At 45.8% G+C, this 20,839-nt stretch overlaps 1 protein-coding gene across 1 annotated transcript in view; it reads right to left on the reverse strand.

Annotated features, from left to right (window-relative positions):
• Nucleotides 1-20,839, reverse strand: part of GRSF1 (G-rich RNA sequence binding factor 1) — a 324,061-nt gene that overhangs the window by 294,660 nt on the left and 8,562 nt on the right. The window contains exon 2 of the mRNA XM_078676404.1: nt 1,256-1,400. Within this exon, the coding sequence (XP_078532530.1) occupies nt 1,256-1,400 (145 nt within the window). The remainder of the gene's footprint in view (nt 1-1,255; nt 1,401-20,839) is intronic.

A 20,839-nucleotide genomic window follows, 5' to 3' on the forward strand; every position in this document is an offset into this window, starting at 1 on the left:
CAACACATCCTGTCCTTCACGCAATCATGCACATGGGGGCGTGTTGACACCTGGTCACTAGGCTCTACAAAGCTCTATAAAGCCATACAGGAGCTTCTCAATAAACCATTGGATGCGCTACAGGTAAAGTGGGAGGAAGAGCTAGGGCGCCAGCTGTACGACAAGGAATGGGAGCAAGCGCTCGAATATCCCAAAAAGGTTACCCGAAACGCACGCTTTAAGAACATAGTTTTACATTTTACACAGAGCGTATCAAACGCCAGCTCGACTCCAGCGATTTTATCCACCCACCCAGTTTCTTTGCCCCAAATGTCAAATACTGGACACAGACTTTTACCATATGTTCTGGGCCTGCCCTACAATAGGTCCATATTGGCACACTATCCACGAAACACTAGGGGTACTCACAGGTCTTCCTAACATGGACACATGGGAGGCCTGCGCACTTGGAATCTTCGGGAGACGGAAACAGCACAAAGTACCAATTCGCTAGCAACACTATTAGCAAAAAGAGGCACAGCTATGCACTGGCAAGCTCCTGGGCATCCCCCGATAGCAGCCTGGGTGGGAGCAGTGAACAAATGGGCATCAGCGGAGGAAGAAACGCTCTGTGATGAGGAGGTAAGGGGATACATAAGTGCCCCATATCCATGGAGTGGACCCTACTGCTACACCAATTCAAACAGCAAACACAAGGCAATTCCAACACCCCGCCACAAACTCCGATAAACTCGCAACCACAGACCCAGATCGGCAACACATACAGTAGTTCCTACTCAACTGCAAGTACGTAACAGGGCACGACAACGCAACCACCCACATACAAGGTCAACCAGATAGATGGTAGCGGCTGAGCAGGTCCCGACCCGTTGACATTACTCATAAGCATAAGAAAGATACACAGGATCCTCAAAACCCTATTTGACTCATATACCCCGCAATATAAGAACACTACCCCAGTTAGACTCCCCAGTTAGTAATTCAATACCATAACCAGTAGTCAACACAGTGGCAACAAAGGGGAAGGAGATATATCCTCATGTGAAAAGTTGGGTGATATCGTTTATGGCAGCAATTATACTATGTATTAGATAACTATCAACCCAGAGATGTGACCGTGGTCCCTCAGATCGGAAGCACACAAAACAATGTAATTTACATGTACATTCGTGCAATGTGTTTCTCTTAAGAAAATGTTAATAAAAATACTTGGCAAAAAAAACTATAATATTTATTTAAATCATCATTACCGTACCATAGAAAAAGCCAATCAAATCATCCACAGTGCAGGTCCATGGCAAACCCCGTACTTTCACAACAGCCATTGTTGAAGGCGGAGGACTCTTTTGGTACTGTGGAAGTGGAGGGTATTTTTCCTCTTTACAACCAACATGGGTCCACTTAAGGAAAAAAAAAACAAGAAACCGCAATAAGTACGAGACGAGGATAACTCACTTGACATTACTTTTCAAACTTAATTAATGAAGCAGCACATTAAATTAGCTACAGTCTGTCAATGCCCTAAAATTATTAGCACAAAAAAGGAAATAGTGACAATGGAAGCATGTATTAATGATAACACCTATGCAAGAAACAGCGCTTGTGCTCATTTGTGGTACTTGACCACATGTTTTCTCTCCACATTATATCGCACTTTTTTTGGTGTAGTACTTTTAGTGCACACCTACTGGTGACAATTTTGAGAGTTTACATACTCTATCTCATGGTCTACACTACATATCTACACTGGTAATCACTTTGTCACAGACAGGAAAGAAATGAAGGACAGGACACATTCAATCTGTACTATCAACAAGCATGTGGAATTCCTATCACCCTATACCTAGAACATGCTTCATTGTCAAGGACAAGCCATCATATTTATTTAATTTACAGGGCAAGTCGACCCAAACCTCTGCAGCAAAAGTCTTGGCTGCCAGTATACATTGACCAAGTATGGGTGTGGGAAAGAGGATCGGCTGCAGCGAATCCAAGATATGCAGCCATATGTATAAAATGTTAAAAATGGTTTATTTGGTTTATCAATCCAAAGCCTTCACAATTGGTGAGCGCTCTAAAGAACAAGCAGTGGCATAGCCAATAGGTCTCGCCTTTGGGACCTTATAAGTGTTTAGCTATGCAGAATATTATCCTGGGTGGTGTGCCACCAGGAATTTTTGAGCTATACAACAAATAAACACAATGATGGACACATGCATACAAGTGCGCTTAATTTCACTAACCATAAGGACATATTTTATCTCCATATTAATAATCCTCACCCTCAGTTGATGTTTCCATCTACTGCCAGGGTGTTTATAACACAATGACAGTTGACAAATTCAAATATCGAAAGCTTTCACCACCAACTAATGGAAATACAACCAGCAGAAATGTTTTGGCACGACCAGGTAAAAGCACAGCCTTAAAAATGAAGGCCTCGAGTACAGTGTGTGTATGTATGCAGTGCGCTCTGGATTCCTCAGAGGCTGTGGTCCGTCTGAGTCGGCTGACGGATGGGCCCTCAGGCTTGATTATCTGCTGTCTTGTGTCCACTCACTTGATAATACCTTTATAAGACCTGTCGGAGAAACAAGCTAGCGCCAACAGTTCTGCGCTGCGGAATCACGCCAGGACTGTGTGCATGTGCCCACGACTGCAGCCAGACATGCTGAAATGGTTTTAAAATGCGCGCTCGCGCATTCTCAGGGAAGCCTCTTGAGTGAAGAAGTGGTTCGGGGACGAGGAGTGGTGTTCAAAGGATGCCTGCAGGCTTTGAAGTCTCCTTTCAGCTTCTGCCACGTATTCAGCTTTCGCGGTTTGGATGCTAACCGGGCCATAGGAGCCCGGACTGCGCATTCCTCCGCCCTGCTTTGTATGGGAGAATTATTTGGAGGGTGATTGGCGAGATAAGTATTAGCAACTACTATAGGAGCACACTGCAGCCCTCACCTTCTTCTGCCCCAGAACCACCTGAGTGGTGTCATACCTCATTGATAGGGTTGCCACCTCTCAAGACACAAATGGAATGCGGAGACCGGTGGGGGGGGGGGGGGGGGGTTGGAGCATTGTGAACATGGACAGCAGGTGGGGGGCGGGAGCAAAGCACCCAAGGAAACATTAAACAAGGGCAGCCGTGAAAGTGAAAGCGATGCGGTGTGTTTAATTAGTAACATCGAGCCACGATAACGGAGGAATGCAGCTGGCACAATGCACGCCAATGAATGGGTGTCGTATTTTAAAGCGATGTTTGAGAGCAGCCCCGAACTGATCTGGGAGTCAGGTCGAGAATTAGTTTCGACCATATTGGGTTGGGGAGATCGAGGGAGGCATTGCTGGGCTGACAAGTAACAAAGCCCCAAGTTCTGGCGGAATCCCCCCGGATCTTTTTTAATCTGATCCTTTGTTCTGGGCCACGGTACTTACTGCCATAATTAATGCGGCGGCAAGGGCGTGTTGCCCCGAGTCTTGGGCCACCTCGACCATTGTGCCAGTCTTCAAGAAGGAGGCTCATGATAACACACATTGTTACAGACCGATATCGCTGCTGGATTCAGTGGTCAAGGTGGTGGCCCGTCTGCTTTTAGACAGATTGACCAGTTGGGCAGAGGAATATGATATTCTATCAAATGTCCAATAGGGGTACCACCCAGGCTGGTCCACTGAGGCCCAGTGCCTAAACCTCACTATGATCCTTAGCAAGTATATGGTTGCACACCCTGATACCATCTATTTAGCTTTCATGGACTTATCTTCCGCGTTCGATCGCATGAATAGGACCAAACTGTGGCAGTCCATGAAAGACATAGGGGTAGATAGCAACATAGTTCACTTTCTAGAAAATCTCAATCGCGCAAACAAGGCCAATGTTAGATTTTCGCAAGACCTACTGGTCTTGTGATTTGATATTAAAAGAGGTGTTCGTCAAGGGTGTATCTTGGCCCCTTTTCGTTTAATTTATATATATTAACGACCTAGATAAAGCCCTTTTGTCTACAGGGGTTGACTATCCGCACGTTGGCCGACGAGGCCTCCCTGTATTACTTTATGCGGATGACGCAGTCCTTCTATCCAGGACTGCGAGGGGGCTAAAAACCCTACTTGATGCCTTTTCCGCTTTTATGGCGGATCGGGACTTCTCTATCAACGATTCAAAATCCTATGTCGTGCAAGTGAGGACACGCCCCCCAAAAAATGGTTCCAATTCAGGGTTGGTTTGGCCAAGGTACCGCGCACAGACGTTTTCTCATATCTGGGGGTCGTCCTGGATGAGCGTGGAAAATGGGGCCCACTCAAACAAAGAAAGAAGGGGGATCTGATGCGGGAGAAGGCGGCCATTTTCAAATTTGCATCTAAGTTAGGAAAGAGACCCATTGCAGCCCTGCTCAAGATTTATCAAACGAAGTGTGTAGCAACAGCTTCCTATGGAAGCGAAATATGGGGCACGTCTCCACAGATGATCTTCAGGTAGTCGAGAATAGCTTTCTTAAATGCTTACGGGGTGTGCCCCGTGGCCCATCTAATATGGTGGTACATGAAGAACTTGGGGTGCCTTTTCTAAGTCTCTCTGTCCCTTAACGTTTTGGTTAAAAACTTGGCTGAATAAGGAATTAATTGATTTTAAAAGAGCGCATGACCCTCGATTACGCGCTCAGCATCCCATGGCTCAGATACATTAAGGGCAGTTTTGAAAGGTTAGGCCAAGGCGAACAGTACACTAACCCTGATCTAATAACCAAACAGGATGTAGGGATAATAAAGGAGTCCTTTAGCAATCTCAGGAAACTGGAGAGGGAAGAGCTGGAACTGCGTAAACCTAGTGTACGTAAATTTATAATGTTAAAGACAAAAGTATTAACTGAGCCTTGCCTCCTGGAGGTTTTTACTATTTATGAACGTTTTTTATTGACCATGTTTCGACTGGATCTTTTTCACCTCCTGCTTGCAATACCAAGGGGGAAAAGTAGAGGGCAAGAGTTAGCACCCTGTGGCTGCGACAGGATTTGCTACACTTTGTATTAATCTGAAGATTCTATGAGGTCCCCCTGGAAGTTTTTTTATTGTGCCGATTTTGAAGAAGATGGATTTTTGAACAGGCTCGCCTGTATTTACAACTGAAGGATGAGTATCTTTTTCGTTGTTGGCTACCTGAAATCTGGGGTAAAATCTAGGGCCTGTCTTGAATAAATACAATTATGCGCCAGGGTTAACGTTTGCTTTTAAACTCAGTCAAAGGCCCAGGCTTACTCGTAGCAAACATTTGTGAGATTTATTTCGGCATTAGTAAATATAGAACTGTATGTATTTGCTTTTGTGAAGATGTATTTAAGCAAGAGCAAATATCTTGTTAAATTGTTTTTATGATCATATTAATCTTTTCAATAAACCTTTTCTTGAACTTAAAAATGTGCTTCTTTTTTCTCCAAAGGGAGAATACTTTCCAGCGTTGAAACTGCCTTCCCTACAAAGGTTTTAATCCTGCCTTCGCCAGGTGTAAAATTTCAAACTTTTCCAAGAGAGATAGGGTTGCAGAGAAGTTGGTAAATCCCCCTAAAACATTTAAGTCTGCAGGTGCCCAAAACCCACCAGGCATTTCAGTCTTGAAACAACCACTTCTTGTATGTTTTCAGTACTTGGGCACATTTACTCACATGAAATCTTCATGCTAGTGAATTTTTAAGGATTGCAAAACAAACTTTTATGCAATTAAGACAAACTTACACACGTAAATAGCTTTAGACATGGCTGCTGCCAGCTGTCTGGAGCTTTGGGGTTTAACAGTTGTTGGCAAACACTGGGAAAAAAATGAATAAAAAAAAGCGGTGAAGCACTACGAAAGAAACCTCTGGGGAGAAAATGGAGTTAACCTCCAAAGAAAAGAATCTATCCTGAGATTGACAAGCCCTGTAAAGTCCACAAAGGCTACACTCCCCAAGAACTCGATGTACAGTAACAAGCATTGGCAAAGCCAATAGGCCTCGCCTATGCAAGAGCTATTGGCGTTTGAAATATGTTTTAGCAATGTTATACTCCAGAATGGCTGCTGTTCGATATGGCTAAAGGTTAATGGGGTAAAGACGAGTGGCTTGGAGTGTATTAAAGTGGAGTACAGTGGAGTGTCGGTCAGTGGCGTACAGTAAAGTTGAGTGGCTTGGAGAGGAGTGGAGTGTCATGAAATAGCATACAGTGTTGTGGAGTACCGTGTCACAGAATAGAGTGGAGTAAAGTGGCATGAGTGGCGTAGAGGGAGTTGCACAGAGTGTCGTACAGTGGAGCAGTGTTGTAGAATGGCAGAGTGCAGGAGAGTATCAGTGGAGCACAGTTTATCGGAACAGAGCATCATAGAGTCGACTATCATGGAGTGTCGTAAAGTGCAGTAGAGTGGCCTAGAGTGAAGTGAAGTACAGTACAGTGGTGCAGAATAAACTAGCGTAGAGTTCAGTGACATACAGTAGCAGAGAGTAGAACGGTGCAGAGTAGATTGCAATGGAGTGGCGCAGAGTGGAGTGGTGCAGGAGAGAGTGGAGAGGTGCAGGAGAGAGTGACGTAGAGTACAGTCATGCAGAATAGAGTGTCAGAGTGCAGGGTCGTAGAGTGGTGCAGAGTACTGTGGTGCAGAGTACAGTGGTGCAGAATAAACCGAGTGACGTAGAGTGCAATGGTGTACAGTGACATAGTGCGCCGTGGCATAGAACAGAATGTTGTAGAATGAAGTAGCGTACAGTGCAGCGGTGCAAAGTAGTTGGTGTCGTAGGTGCAGAGGCTTAGGGTGCATTGGTTTTGAGTAAAGAGGTGTAGAGTGCATTGGTAGAGCGCAGTGGTTTTAAGTACAGTGGCATGGTGTTGACTGGAGTGGAGTGGCGTGACACAGAGTGGCGTAGCGTAGAGTAGAGTAGACTGGAGTGGCCTAGACTGGAGTGGTGCATAGTAGAGTGCTGGCATAGAGCAGAGTGGTTCAGAGTAGTACTCCGGGGTAGCGTTAAGTAGTGTCAGAGTGCAGTGATGCGCAATAGATTAGAGTGGTGTACAGTGCATTGGCGTAGAGTGGCCTAGCATGGTGCAGACTAGAGTGCTATAGAATGGCATAGAGTAGAGTGGCACAGAGTAGAGTACATTGGTTTAGAGTGCAGTGGCATAGAGTGGTATAGAGTAAAGTGACAAGTGCAATAGTGTAGAGTGGCGTAGAATCAATGGAGTAGAGTACAGTGGCGTATAGTGCAGTGGAGCAGAGTAGACTGGCACAGTGCAGCTGTGTAGAACAGAGTGGCGTAGGGCTGAGTGGCATACAGTGCAGTGGCGCAGAGTGGGATAGAGTGGCATAGACTACAGTGGCTTAGTGTAGATTGTTTCAGAGTAGATTAAAGTGGCTTAGAGTGGTTTGGCGTAGAGTACAGTTGCGTAGAGTGAAGCGAGGCAGCGTAGAGGTCAGTAGCGCAGAGAGCAGTGTTGCCGAGTAGAGTGACACATAGTGAAGTGGCATGAGTGGAGTGGCGCAGAGTGCATGGACAGAGTCGAGTGGTGCAGTGGCATAGAGTGCAGTGGCAGAATGGTGCAGAGAGCAGTGACGTAGAGTACAGTGGTGCAGAATAGAATAGAGTGGTGTGGAGTAGAGCGTAATGGTTTAGAGTGATGTAGCATGCAGTGGCATAGAGTCAAATGTTGTAGTGCATAGCGGCGTAAAGTGAAATTGTGCAAAGAAGCTGGCATAGGTACAGTGGCCTTGGATGCATTGGCTTTGAGTAAAGTTGTGTAGCGTGAATTGGCGTGGACTGCAGTGGTTTAGAGTAGAATGGGGTAGCAGAGTGCAGTGGCGTAGAGTGGTGCAGCGTAGAGTGCTGTGGCTTAGAGTGCAGTGTCATAGATTAGATTGTTTCAGAGTAAAGTGGAGTGGAATGGTGCAAGGCTGAATATTGTGGAGCACGGGAGAGCGCAGTGGCATACAGTGGTGCAGCGTTAATTGCAGTGTCATGGAGTGGGGCGGAGAAGAGTGGGATAAAGTGCAGCGGAATAGAGTGCAGTGGCATAGAGTAGATTGTTTCATAGTGCAGTGGCGTGGTATAGAGTAGTGGCATAGAGTGCAGTATTAGAGTGGTGTGGAGTGATGCAGAGCACAGTATACAGGCATAGAGTGAATGGCGTAGAGTGCAGTGGTGCACAGTAGATTAGTGTGGCATGGAGCGCAGTGGTGGAAAGTGCAGTGCCAGGGCACTGGTGCACAGCAAACTAGAGTGACAGAGTGCAGTAGAGTGGCGTACAGAGCAGTGGGACAGAGGAGACTGGTGCAGAGTTCGGTAGCAGAGTGTGCAGTGGTGCAGAGTAGAGTGTCAGAGCGTAGTGGTGTGGAATGGCATGGAGTGCATTGGTGTAGATTGGAATGGCGTATAGTTATGCAGAGTAAAGTGACATTGGTGTAGAGTGCAATGGTGTAGAGTATAGTGGCGTACAGTGTAGTGGCGCAGAATGTATTGGTTTTGAGGAAAGTGGCGCAGAGGGCAGTGGCGCAGGGTGGAATAGAGTGGCGTAGAATGCAGCGGCATATAATAGATTGTTTCAGATTAGTGTGAAGTGGTGTAGAGTGCAGTGGTATAGAGTAGAAGGTCGTAGAGTGCAGTAGTGCAGAGCAGATTAGAGTGGATTGGTGAAGAGTGCAATGGCGTAAAAAAAGCGAATGCGAGTTCAGTGGCGTAGAGTGGCATAAAGTAGAGGAGTGTTGCAGAGTAGCGTACAGTAGAGTTGTGCCGAGTGCACTGGCATAGAGCACATTCACACATATTAGAGCGGCATAGAGTGCAGTGGTGCAGAGTAGAGTAGCGTAGAGTACAGGGACAGTACAATGGCAAAGAGTGCAATGGCACAGAATGGTGGTGCAGAGTAGACTGGTGTAGAGTGCGTTGGTTGAGTAAAGTGGTGGAGTGTGCATTGGCATAGAGTGCAGTGGCATAGAGTAGATTGTTTCAGAGTAGAGTGTAGTGGTGCAGAGTAGGGTGGCATAGGGGGATTGGCATAGAGTACACTGGCATACCGTGGAGTGGTACAGAGTAGAGTGCATTGGCGTAGAGTGCAGAATTCCAGAGTAGGATGGCATAGAGTGGAGCGGCGCAGTGTGGTGTAGAGCAGTCGCAAAGAGTGCAGTGGTGCATAGTCGAGTAGTGTGGGGCAGAGTGCATGGAGTTCAGTGATGTACAATAGAGAGGAGTGGAGTGGGGAAGAGTAGAGTGGACTGGGCAACGTTGAGCATTGATGGTATGGTAGTGTACCGTCGTTACAAACAACACATCTTCGATTGAAATGACCCTTTCATGTGCACGCAGTTTTACTGATAAAACGTACAGAGCGCACAAACGATGTATGGAACTGCCATTGCCTAGTGTATTGATCTGATCATCAGCTCAGTTCATTTACAGATATTTAAATTGTGTTGTGTGCTAGAAAAAACAAGAACATTGTAAAGCTTCCTCAGGCACTTCTCCAGAACCAGCATGATTATCACATAAACCCTACAACTTTCACATTGGAGAAAGAAAAATGAACACCAAGCTCCTTGGAAGACACAGCTTGACGTTTGACCTCTGTCTTTGAATGAACAGCAAATGTGGCCAGATAAGAACAAAATTTAAAGGACTGTTTACAGAACACAAGTTCAGGGAAGAATACAGCAAACACTGTTTAGGCAACCAGTAGAATGCATGCCTACGTCAACTTTCCAAAAGTTACCAAGGTGCCTTTAGCAAACAGATTGCTGCACTTTCTGGTAGGCTGCGACCTCAAAAGAAAGCCTAAACAATGACTGGTAGGCATCCTATCTCAAGTAAGTGCAGTTTTGATGCATAGTCGGAATAAGTCCTCTAAAAGGCTCCTACTGGGCAAATTCAGATGAGAACATTTAGGGATTCTTCTTACGGACATCTGCGTCATGCTATACTTTATGTTTTCCACTTTTCGTCTAGACGACCACATCTGCGAGCCCACTGAAGGTGGTCAAAGATTTGCATCATCATTAGAAAACAAGGCACTGCAGGACAGGGAGCGCACAAAAGTGTAAACCCATGCACCCACACATGCATGGAGAGATTATTAATGACAGCTGAAACTGAACTTCTGGCATAGGCTTTTTAGGTCGAGCCTGAGCAGCGCATATGCTGCTCTGCAAGGGATATATGACAATACATCGAAGACCATTTCAACGCAGTCTGTTAGATCGCAGTTTTCACAACGCAAGTCGTTACATTGACTTGCGCTGGAGGGGCGCTGGACTTAGGAATAGTGTGAATTACTATTCCAACTCCAGTCTATATACAGTAGGGAAGGTGTTGGAAACAGTAATTCACACAATTCCTTAGTCAACAGCGCCTTCCAGTGCAAGTCGGTGTAACAACTTGCGTAGTGAAAACCACGATATAATAGTACCAAGTTGAAATGGATGCGTGGTAAACGATGTTTCCCCTCTCAAGCCATGCAGTATTGCGGTATGGAATTGAAGCGCTACGCACTCTCCACCCATATTTTTCTTTGGCTTGTGCGATTGTCCTTTGGAAACTGTGGCTTTTCACTGGTCAATAGGCTTAGTAGTCCCTCCGTAGTACCGCCCTGCCTCTATTTGTAACCTCCCATGAGTACACTCCCTGTTACATCTGAGCACTATTTTGCTAAATGGTTTTCTCCTGGCAGGACAAGCTCTCGTAACATTTTCTTTTTTTAATTTTAAAATGACAGCCCACCCCTTTCTTTAGACAGCTTGTGTAAAGAACAGGTGCAGTTGAAATTATAGTGAAAGCGCATCATGGGGGCTTTTACAAAAAAAGCTTTTCTTTGTAAACTTGACAAACAAATGCTTTTCTTGTGAGCCCGTTCAACAAAGGGAAATGCGCCGAGAACCCACAGAAAGGAAAGAAAAGGAAAACTTTACTGTGGCTCTCCTGGGCTCAGCAGGGGAGCAGATACTATAATATTTATTGCACTACAGAAACTCGCCCCATAATGCTTTGCAGGTCCTTTATTCAAAACACATTTTTTTCCATAACTCAGCCTGTGGTGGTCATAGTACGAGGGGCCCACTACAAAATCATTCCACACTGCATGTTAATCCTTTCCAGTTCATCATCTGGGTCCTCACCTTAAGTGGGGGGTCCAAAATAATCACCTTTCCCACTGTGAGATGAATTTTAAGCCAACTCTCCCATAGTTGGAGCTAGTGCTCTACAGCTGGGAGGATGTGTTTAAGGTAACTTCTTTGAAGTCTTACAAGGCCTAGGGAAAGGGTAATGCCTTATCAGTGAGATGTTGTTTTCTAGGGGTTGATTGTATTGTTATGGAATATTGCTTTTTATTATGCTGGGGAAATAATAAAATGAATGTGTTCAGTTGCTGCAACTATAGCATATTCACCTACATTGCCATTTACAAAGCCAATAGGTGTAAACCTCAGATGCTAGACAAATTGCATTTCCACTGCTTTTTTTTTAATAAAAGACTACTTATATTGCAATATCAATTCAGTCACTAGAAGCTGGGTCACTCGCTTCACCTGTGTTTATATAGTGGGGCATGACATGTGGCTAGTGCATATTTTAGGTTGTACTTTATGGTACTCTTGTAGCTGTGCTTAAACGTGGAGTTAAGCGAAGAGGAGTGAGATCTACATCTAAAAATCCTGAAACCTTCCATCTTTGTGGGTGACGGATTCTTCGCGTATGATTGATACAGTCTTACAATGCTTTATGATGGCGATGCAATCTGTTTGGCAATTTTCATGCCTTTCCTGGCCTTCCTGAATACCTGGTAATCCTGGATGCTTCATATCTTTGCTGGCAGAGAGTATGGGATTTTCTCCACTTGAACAGAGAAAGATATCACTTAATGTGAGTGTTATTGAAAAACGGTTGGTTGATTTGCCAGTTTAGAGAGCAGGGTTCGATTCGTATTGTATTTCTGAGGTTTCATGTAACGTGGGATACAGCATCCTGGATGGTTTGGTGGGCCATGCACTATGTCTTTCTTGAAGGAGGAACATTTGGCTGTGGACAGCCAGTGGAGTACTTCAAGGTGTAATTGCCTGGATGCTGCATTTGTATATTAGTACTCTTAGTTTTAGTAAGACCGAGGCTTCCTGGTAAGTCTCTCTGTATAATTCTGAGTCACGTACACTGCAGCAATGTTGGCCTGGACCTTCTGCTGAAAATATATCGGGTGGTTTGCTTGGCGAGGACGGCACTTCTGGTAACTTGGTTCGCCTTGAGGGATGACCTACAGGTAGCAGTTCCGTATCATTTCCGAGCTTCTCGACTTGCCTCAAGCACTATTATACTCCATGCAGTTAACGAACGTGCTCTGTTTGATCACTTGACCATCTTAGAGAAGTTAGATTGAGCAGTCAATGTGGCAGCAGGATCGTAAGTCAGTTTGACCTTACTATGTGTGACTGCAGCGTTAATGTGCCTTCAGAGCTGTACCTTATCAACAAACTTGGTTTTATGTGCATGTAGGCAATGTGGGGCACTTACAAATAAGACTCTGTAGTACAGACAAAAATAACACGAGGCTTCTGGACAATCATATTCTATGGGGCTGAGACTGCAAGTGCCTTGCAGTCTCCGGATTCTTTGGCCATCACAGTTCTTTTGTGATTTCATTAGTTGATAATGGTTCTAGGCAGAATGCTACCTTTGTATCAAATATTCATTCTGCAGTCTGTCTGCCCTTTGTCCTAATTTCCCAGCAGCTATACATGCAAGGAGAGACAACACAGACGTAAATCCTTGTGGCTGGAAACCTACAAAATGTCAGCACTTAAAGTGAACTAAGATTCCCAGCCCACAAAAGATTCTTGATTTATGGCACTAAAGAACTGGATTGTTCTTAACTCTTAACGTTCCAATGTCTAGTTTAGAGGAGCCACTTCTTGGGATCTAGTGATCAGTGGACATGGAGAGGTAAGTGGGTGCTGCAAGCATTTTGATGGGCCCATTACAACTCCATTTTGTCCCCAAGTCAGCAATCAAACAGGCTATTAATGCTGGAAATGCTGTAGTAGTACAGGTAGGGGTCTGACCACTATGCAGTGAAAGCATATTTCGCATACCAGTGTCCCAATCCCTCTACACCAGTCGTCTCGGATTTTTCCCACTTCAGAATGGGACTTACCAGTTTCATAATGCAGGTTCATATGTACCATTTAATGCCCCACTTATGCTGTTTCTAGGGGATGTAGTTAACAGGTAATACTACAGCCCAATTTAATGCTACTCAGTTTACAACCGTGGAAGGACAGACTGCTCAGTTGGCTTTTTTGGAGTTTTTAAGTTGGAGGGAGAAGGAGGCAGCTGCAACCCAAAGGGAGGGAGCGAAGTGCAGCTGTTGAGAATAAAAACAAGCTGCGACAGGCGCGAGGTGGTGTTGTGGGAAAGACAAGGGAAATTAAGTGAACTGGGAGCAGCGGCAAGAAGAGAGTGGAAAGACGAAGTAGTGCACTGAAGCAAAACGTATGGCTCATAGTTAAAGGATCTGTCAAACACATTAGGGGGGAGTAGTTCCTCGTGAGTGGAAAAGTCCACAGGGAGGTGGAATAACGAAGCCGACCACCAGGATCTCAGGGGATCCTCAAGGTCAGATCTTAATGCCCTCACACACCTGGTAGGGTGTCATGCTTCATCATTGGGCACTCCTCATCAAACCTGTGCTACAATGCCTGATGGGCCTGGAGCTCTTTATCGGAGATCTTTTGATCTGTCGCTGTTAGATAAATGCATGAGAAGGGTGCTTGTGTGAAAGATAGGGTGGTGATAGGAGTGTGTGTAAAATAGTCGAAGGTAATCACAGGGACGTTTTATGGGATACAGGTACCTTGACTAAGTAAAAACAGAGGAGCTATCCTTTAGTAACAATGTTCCATGATAGCTACCAATTTAAGTGCAAGATTATGGTCAACATGTTTCATGCCTTTGGTTGCTAGGAGGGTCATATGGCATTTCATCAGGACCAAGAATGGAGTAATCCTACCTTATAAGACACCCTCTAAATAAAGGGTGCCCATTTGTGAAGCACAATACTGCACCTGAATAGATGCAGGGAGCGGATTCCACACGGAGATATTGAGGTAATTGCCCCTTATGTAAGACAGAGAATCGCAGCGAAGCTGCAGGACAGGCGAACAGCACAGGAAATTATCCCTCGCCCTACCTCTCCGACTTGTTTTGGATGCTCACTCCAATGGTGTTACTTCTGCCATTCTGTCTGGTTTTGAAAGAAAATAATCCCCTTTTGGGAGGGAGTCATCAGATGCCTTGGAGAGCCAGGGGCTTCCTATGGACCCTAAATGACTATTACACATCACGGAAGGTGTACATGTTAACAGCTACAAAACCACTTTACTGTGGTTGGGCCTTGTGATCGCTAAGAGGGACATAACTAGATTATGGAAGGCCCTGGAGCCTCCATCAGCAGAGATGTGCCAAAAGAAGATCGATGTAGGAGTCTGTAAAGGCATATGTATGCTGCACTGGGCTGCCCACAGAACATTATAAGATCTGGAAAGATGGTGTCTATTCAGGCGTATTCTCCTCAAAACCTTCGACAGGCATTCTTGTACCGAGAAGCAACGGCCTTTAAACCCTCCCTGGGTTAGGACAGGATTCGTCAGAGGGGATGAGTATTGCGAAGGGGATTGAATAATGTTAGACTGATAAATTATATGGGCTCTGTTCTGATGGATAAATGTCAATGAACACCAATGGTGGGTTAATGCGACTGTACCTTTGTAATATTGTGTAACTCAATAACGTACGTAATAAAAAAGAAAAAGAACAGCCATAGGAACTTTAACATGGGACTCTACTACTGAAGAAAGAACATTGTATAAAGTAGGACCAGACCTACAGAGCTGGAGGCATGCATGTGTTTCCTGAAGGGCTTTCCAATTGGGTGCATTTCGGACAAGGAAAGCGATATCCTTAATAGGGACATGGAGGTTGAGGAGGTCTATTTGAAAGTCTTGGCTACATGGAGACAGAGAAAATACCAAGACCGAACTGGTTCTCTGCAGATTGTTTTTGCAAGTCCTATTCCAGCCTAATGGGCCCTTATCTACAAGCATTATATATCGCCCCTAAAAAGAACTGCCACAAGATATAAGAGGAGTGGTCATTACTGTAATACTGAAACTGGGTCCACCCACTAATTGATCTCATATTAATGTGTAGTCAAAGGAACTCACAACAGCAAAACGCTTGGCAGTCCGGATTTACTCTCTGATACACTATGACCACAGTAACTTTACGCCACGCAAGGCAACAAGACATAATATTCAGTGCCTTAATAATGCAATGGCACTGGAAGAGCGACTAAGCACACTGCTCACAGTGTTTCAAACTTGCTTTGAAAAGGAATTTAAAATCCTGATCTGGGAACATTCGATTGCATGCTCAAGAGACTGAGCCTGGGACCGGAGTTCTTGGACTACACCCAACTTCTCGATATGGAGCCAGAGGCAAGAGTAATTTCCTATACAGCGAGGCATACAACAGTGCTGTCCCCTACAGCCATATTTATTTCCGATAACAACAGAACCTTGGGTGAAAAAAATACAAAGTAACAACGGTATTTTAGATATACACCGGAGGTGGAAGACCAAGTAGCAATATATGCCAATGGATATACAGGGGCCACTGTCAACCAGACGGGTCAGGCCACATGCTATGCAGGTACCGAATGACTTCAAAATCTATTCGGGGTTTTGAGTTAATTGGACAAAATCCAGTCTCTACCTCATTTGGACGGCAGAGGGGAGAGTCGGGGCAATTTGCTCACCTGGTCATGGTTAATCGCTGCACAGGAGAGGCTACAATACCGTGGAATCATTATTTCAGGTAATGCAGCATGGATGTGGGAGCGTAATGTTGCACCCTTGATGGATGCACTTAAAAGATAACTTCTTGATTGATCACTGTTGCAGTTATCCATGATGCAAAGGGTAGGATTGGTCAAAATGTTCATGTCCCCAAAGATACCGTATATACTTCAAAACATAGCTCACAGTGAACCACCCCCAAATGATGAGACCCTTAACATGAGGTCGGACTCTGTATGGGAGACTTTTTGGCTTATTAGATGTTGCCGCACATCGTAGTCCTTAACAACTGGCTTTTTGACGTGGAGGTAGTCCTTGTTTATAACAGCGTAAGAAGGCACAACCGAATAAATTTCCTGTATGGAGGACACGTGCCCTACCAGCTACTAGAAATGTGGTGATGTTGTGGGAGGGAGGGTAAGAGTCACTTTACACGATGAACTGGACAAAAACTAAACTAATCCAGCAAACTACACTCTGAACAGGGGAATATCTGCCAAATGTCAAGGCATTGAAGGGATTTGAGAGAAGGGCTACATTAGACTTTACCACACTAGGGAACATACCTAGATATACACGAAAGTCTGATACTTTACAGGAGGAACTAGCCCTACTTAGAACACAATTAATTTGCAATCTACTTCTCCATCATGCACTGTAACTATACCCACCCCACCAAGATAACCTTTCAGTTTGATCCACTAGAAGCAAAGCTTTCCAGATTCGAAATACCCACTAAAAAAATATGACGTTCATCTATAAAACTTTGGAGAAAAACACATCTGACACATTTCAGGCCCGGAGGGCTTCGTAGGAGATAGACCTTGACCTCCTGGATAAGGGAGAGTGGCAATCTACCTCAATGGTACCTAGACAAACAAAAGTATTGTTTACTTCAAACTTATATACTTTCTACCTCTACAGACTACATTCTACTCGGGGATCTGAACTTCTACCTCGACAAAGGCAATGACCACGACTCCATCACTCTCCTCGACAACCTAGGACTGAAGCAGCTCGTCAACACACCCACCCACAGAGTGGGTCTCACCCTTGACCCCATCTTCGTGGGAAAAACAAACATCTGTGTCAGCCACACTACCCTGCCCCTCTGGACGGACCACCACTGCGTCCACTTCACTTCAACACCACCACCACGCACAAGCTCGCCCCACGCCTGCCACCCCGGAAATGGAGTAAGCCCATAGAGGAACTCCTCAACACCACTCTCCGTCAACACACCCCCACCGGCACAACCAACACCAAAACCGAAGCCAGGGATTTTCACAGCTGGGTCTTCTGCTGCACGGACAAGCTCGCACCGCTCCGCCTCATGCCAAACAACGCCCTCTGAAGGCCGCCTGGTTCACCACAGAACTCCAAGAAGCCAGATGCTCCTGCAGACGCATAGAAAAGACCTGGCGAAACCAGAAAACCTCAGAAGCAAGGAACAACCACAAGAGCGCCCTGAAGGAATACCACCAGCGCATAAGACACACCAAACGGAACTTCATAAAAGACAAAGTCTAGACCAACGCAACCAACGCCAAGGAACTTTTCAACGTCATACAGCAGTTCGCAAAACCTGCCTACAAAGCCACAGACATCACACCCTCCCAGGAACTCTGCGACAAGCTCAGCTCCTACTTCCATCGGAAGATCAAGGACCTCTACGACAACTTCAGCAAACCAGCCCCAGACACCACCACCCCCCTACCCGCTGCTGCCAAGCCGACCGTCACCTCTTGGGATCCCGCTACTGTGGAACGCATCACTACGACCATGAAGAAAACTCACTCAGGAGCACCAACGGACCCCTGTCGACCGCACATATACCACAGGGCCGCCGCCATCGCACCCGAACTAGGATGTACCATCAACGCCTCCCTCAGATCCGGCACCTGCCCAGACGACTGGAAACGGGCAGAGGTGAAACCCCTCCTCAAGAAACCATTGGCTGACCTCACGGACCTGAAAAACTACTGGCCCATCTCTCTCCTCCCCTTTGCGGCCAAAGTCACTGAGAGACACGTAAACGCCCAGCTGACTGCCTTTATCGAAGATAACTCCATCCTAGGCGCCTCCCAGACTGGATTCTGCAGCAACCACAGCACCGAGACAGCCCTCCTTGCCACCACTGGCGACATCCGCATGCTACTGGACCAGGGACACACAGCGGCCCTCATCCTTCTAGACCTCTACGCAGCCTTCGACACCGTTTCACATCGCACGCTCGCAGCCAGACTTCACGACGCAGGAATTCAAGGAGCCGCCCTCGACTGGATCCAATCCTTCCTCTCGGGTAGAACCCAGAGGATCTGACTCCCTCCCTTCCTCTCCAAACACACTGAAATCAACGGTGGAGTACCCCAGGGATCATATCTCAGCCCCACTCTCTTCAACATATTTATTTATTTTGAAAGTTTTATATAGCGCGAACAAGATCTTTGCAGATATCAGAGCGCTTTACAAAGCCGGGAATACCAACAAGCGAGTGAATTTAAACATAATAAGTGGGAGGGGTAGGTACGTGAGGGAGCAAATTAGTACAGCAAATCAATAATAAAAATATAACAGTTAAAAGTGTGCATAGCTGGTCAGTAGCGTCAATAATACAGGTGAAATACATAGTCATAAAGTTCGAACATAATAATACAGGTCGGTGTAGAGTCTTTATAGATCCATGCTCATAGGTCAGGTGTATTTGGCCATAAAAATTGCTTTCACTTCTTTCTTAAAAAGTGTAGTGGAGGAGATGAGCCTAGTTTCAGGAGGGAGTGAGTTCCAGATCCTGGGTGCCATTCCTGAGAAAGAGCGTTTATACGTTTTTTCCTTTCGGAATCTTCGAGGTTTTAGCAGAAGATTGTTTGTGCCTCTGGTGTTTCTAGAGCCGCCAGAGATTGACAGCTTCTGAGTGAGGTATCCGGGAGAGCTCAGGTGTAGAGCCTTGTGTGTCATGCAGGCGATTTTCAGATGTATTCTGGCTTCAAAAGGCAGCCAGTCTAGTGATTTCAGGTCAGGGGAGATATGAGAGTGCTTTTTTGATCCAGTGATGAGTCTCGCTGCAGCGTTTAGAGAGGCTCTTAGGGGTGCAGTAGTGGTTAACGGGAGACCGCAGAGGGCGGTGCTGCCGTATTCAATTCGCGGGATGACCAGTGCTTGTACTGCAGTTTGGAAGTCTTTGGCTGGTAGGAAGGGTTTAAGTTTCCTTAGGGTATTGATTTGGAAGTTCGCTCCCTTAGTAACCTTGCTGATATGGTGCTGCATGTTGAGATTGGAGTCAAGAGTTATGCCTAGGGATTTCGCTGAATCCACTATGGTGGGTTGGACATTGAGTGCAGTTAGCTGTTTAAGCCAGGTTTGAGTGGTAGAGATCTTAGCTGGAGGTGAGATCAGCAGGAATTCTGTTTTCAGAGCATTGAGTTTGAGATGATTATCAGCAAGCCAGGATTGGGTGCTTCTGATCGTAGAGTTCAGGAGTACGATGTCATTGAGGGATTGTAATTTGAGATATAGTTGAGTGTCATCTGCGTACATGTGAAAAAGTACATTGGATGCTTGAAGCAAGGTGGTGAGAGGTTCCATAACTAAGTTGAACAATGTTGGTGAAAGGGAGGATCCTTGGGGGACACCTAACGAAACAGGTATTGGAGAGGACATCAGGTTGTTGCTCTTGAATTTCTGTGACCTGTTGTGTAGAAAGGAGGTGAACCACTTGAGAACAGTCCCGGAAAGACCCATTCTTGTGTTCAACAGATCGAGTAATTTCTCATGGATAACAGTGTCGAACGCTGAAGAGAGATCAAGAAGGATGAGGAGGCAGGTATCCCCTTGATCTAGGATTTGAAGGGCGTCGTCGATTATGTGAGTCATAGCAGTTTCGGTGCTGTGACCTGCTCGGAAGCCTGATTGATGAAGGTTAAGGAGATCAAACAGATCAATGTGTTTAGTCAGTTGTAGTTGAGCGCATTTTTCCAATAATTTGGCGAGAGTGGGAATATTGGTAATGGGACGGTAGTTGTTTAGGTCGGATGGGTCGGCAGTAGGTTTCTTTAGCAGAGGTGTGACTTGTCCAACTTTAAGGGAGTCAGGGATGGTTCCTTCTTGGAGTGAGCTGTTGATAATCTTAGTCCAGAGTGGAAGGAGTAGTGGGATGAAATCTTTGACAGCGTTAGCAGGGAGGGGATCCGTGAGGTGATTGGAAGGTTTCAGGGTGCTGAGCAGTTTGCCTATTTCTTCTTCGGAGTAGGTTTCAAAGGTTGACCATGTAGCATTGTTTTTAGGTCCGGTGGGTGTTATGCAGTTGAGTGTGGTGTGGAGTCTTGCGTCAGCGCGGAGATCACTCTTTATGTTGTCAGTTTTTTGGGTAAAGAAAGCGGCGAAGTCTTCAGAGGAGGGTGCTTCGTGCAATGTACTGAGAGGTTGGGGTTGTTCCTTGGTTTGTGTTCTGATTAACTCAAACAGTTTTCTTGGGCGGTTTTTTGCTTGGTCGAGCTGGAGGCTGAAGAAGTTTGCTTTTGAGCGCTTTATTTTCCTGAAGTAGGCGTTTCTCTTTTTCTTCAGGGTTTTCAGGTGCAGTGCAGAGGGAGCTGCCCTCCAGGTGCGCTCTGCCATTCGCATGGCTCGTCTATCTTCATTGAGACTCCCGTCGTACCATGGATTGGAGATTTTAGCGGAGACTCTTTTTAGCTGCATAGGAGCAGCCTCATTGATTATTGAGGTCATGGCGTTGAGATAGTGGTCAGTCAGGGATTGTACATCTGTAGCTCCCGTGGGCGGGAGTAGGATGTCGCGACTGTTCGGGGGTAGGGAGACTGGGTTGAGTTTTTTCAGGTCTCTTTTCCAGACTTTAGTTCTGGAGGGTTGAACCGGGTTATACATGGCCCCCCTCGATGCCATCGTCAGACCGCATGGGATTAGCATCTTATCCTACGCCGACGACACACAACTCATCCTTTCACTCATGAAGAATCCCGAAGACGAGGGGGGCGTGGCTAC

This window comes from Lissotriton helveticus, chromosome 2_1, assembly GCF_964261635.1.
Source record: "Lissotriton helveticus chromosome 2_1, aLisHel1.1, whole genome shotgun sequence".
NCBI classification, from domain to species: Eukaryota; Metazoa; Chordata; class Amphibia; order Caudata; family Salamandridae; genus Lissotriton; species Lissotriton helveticus.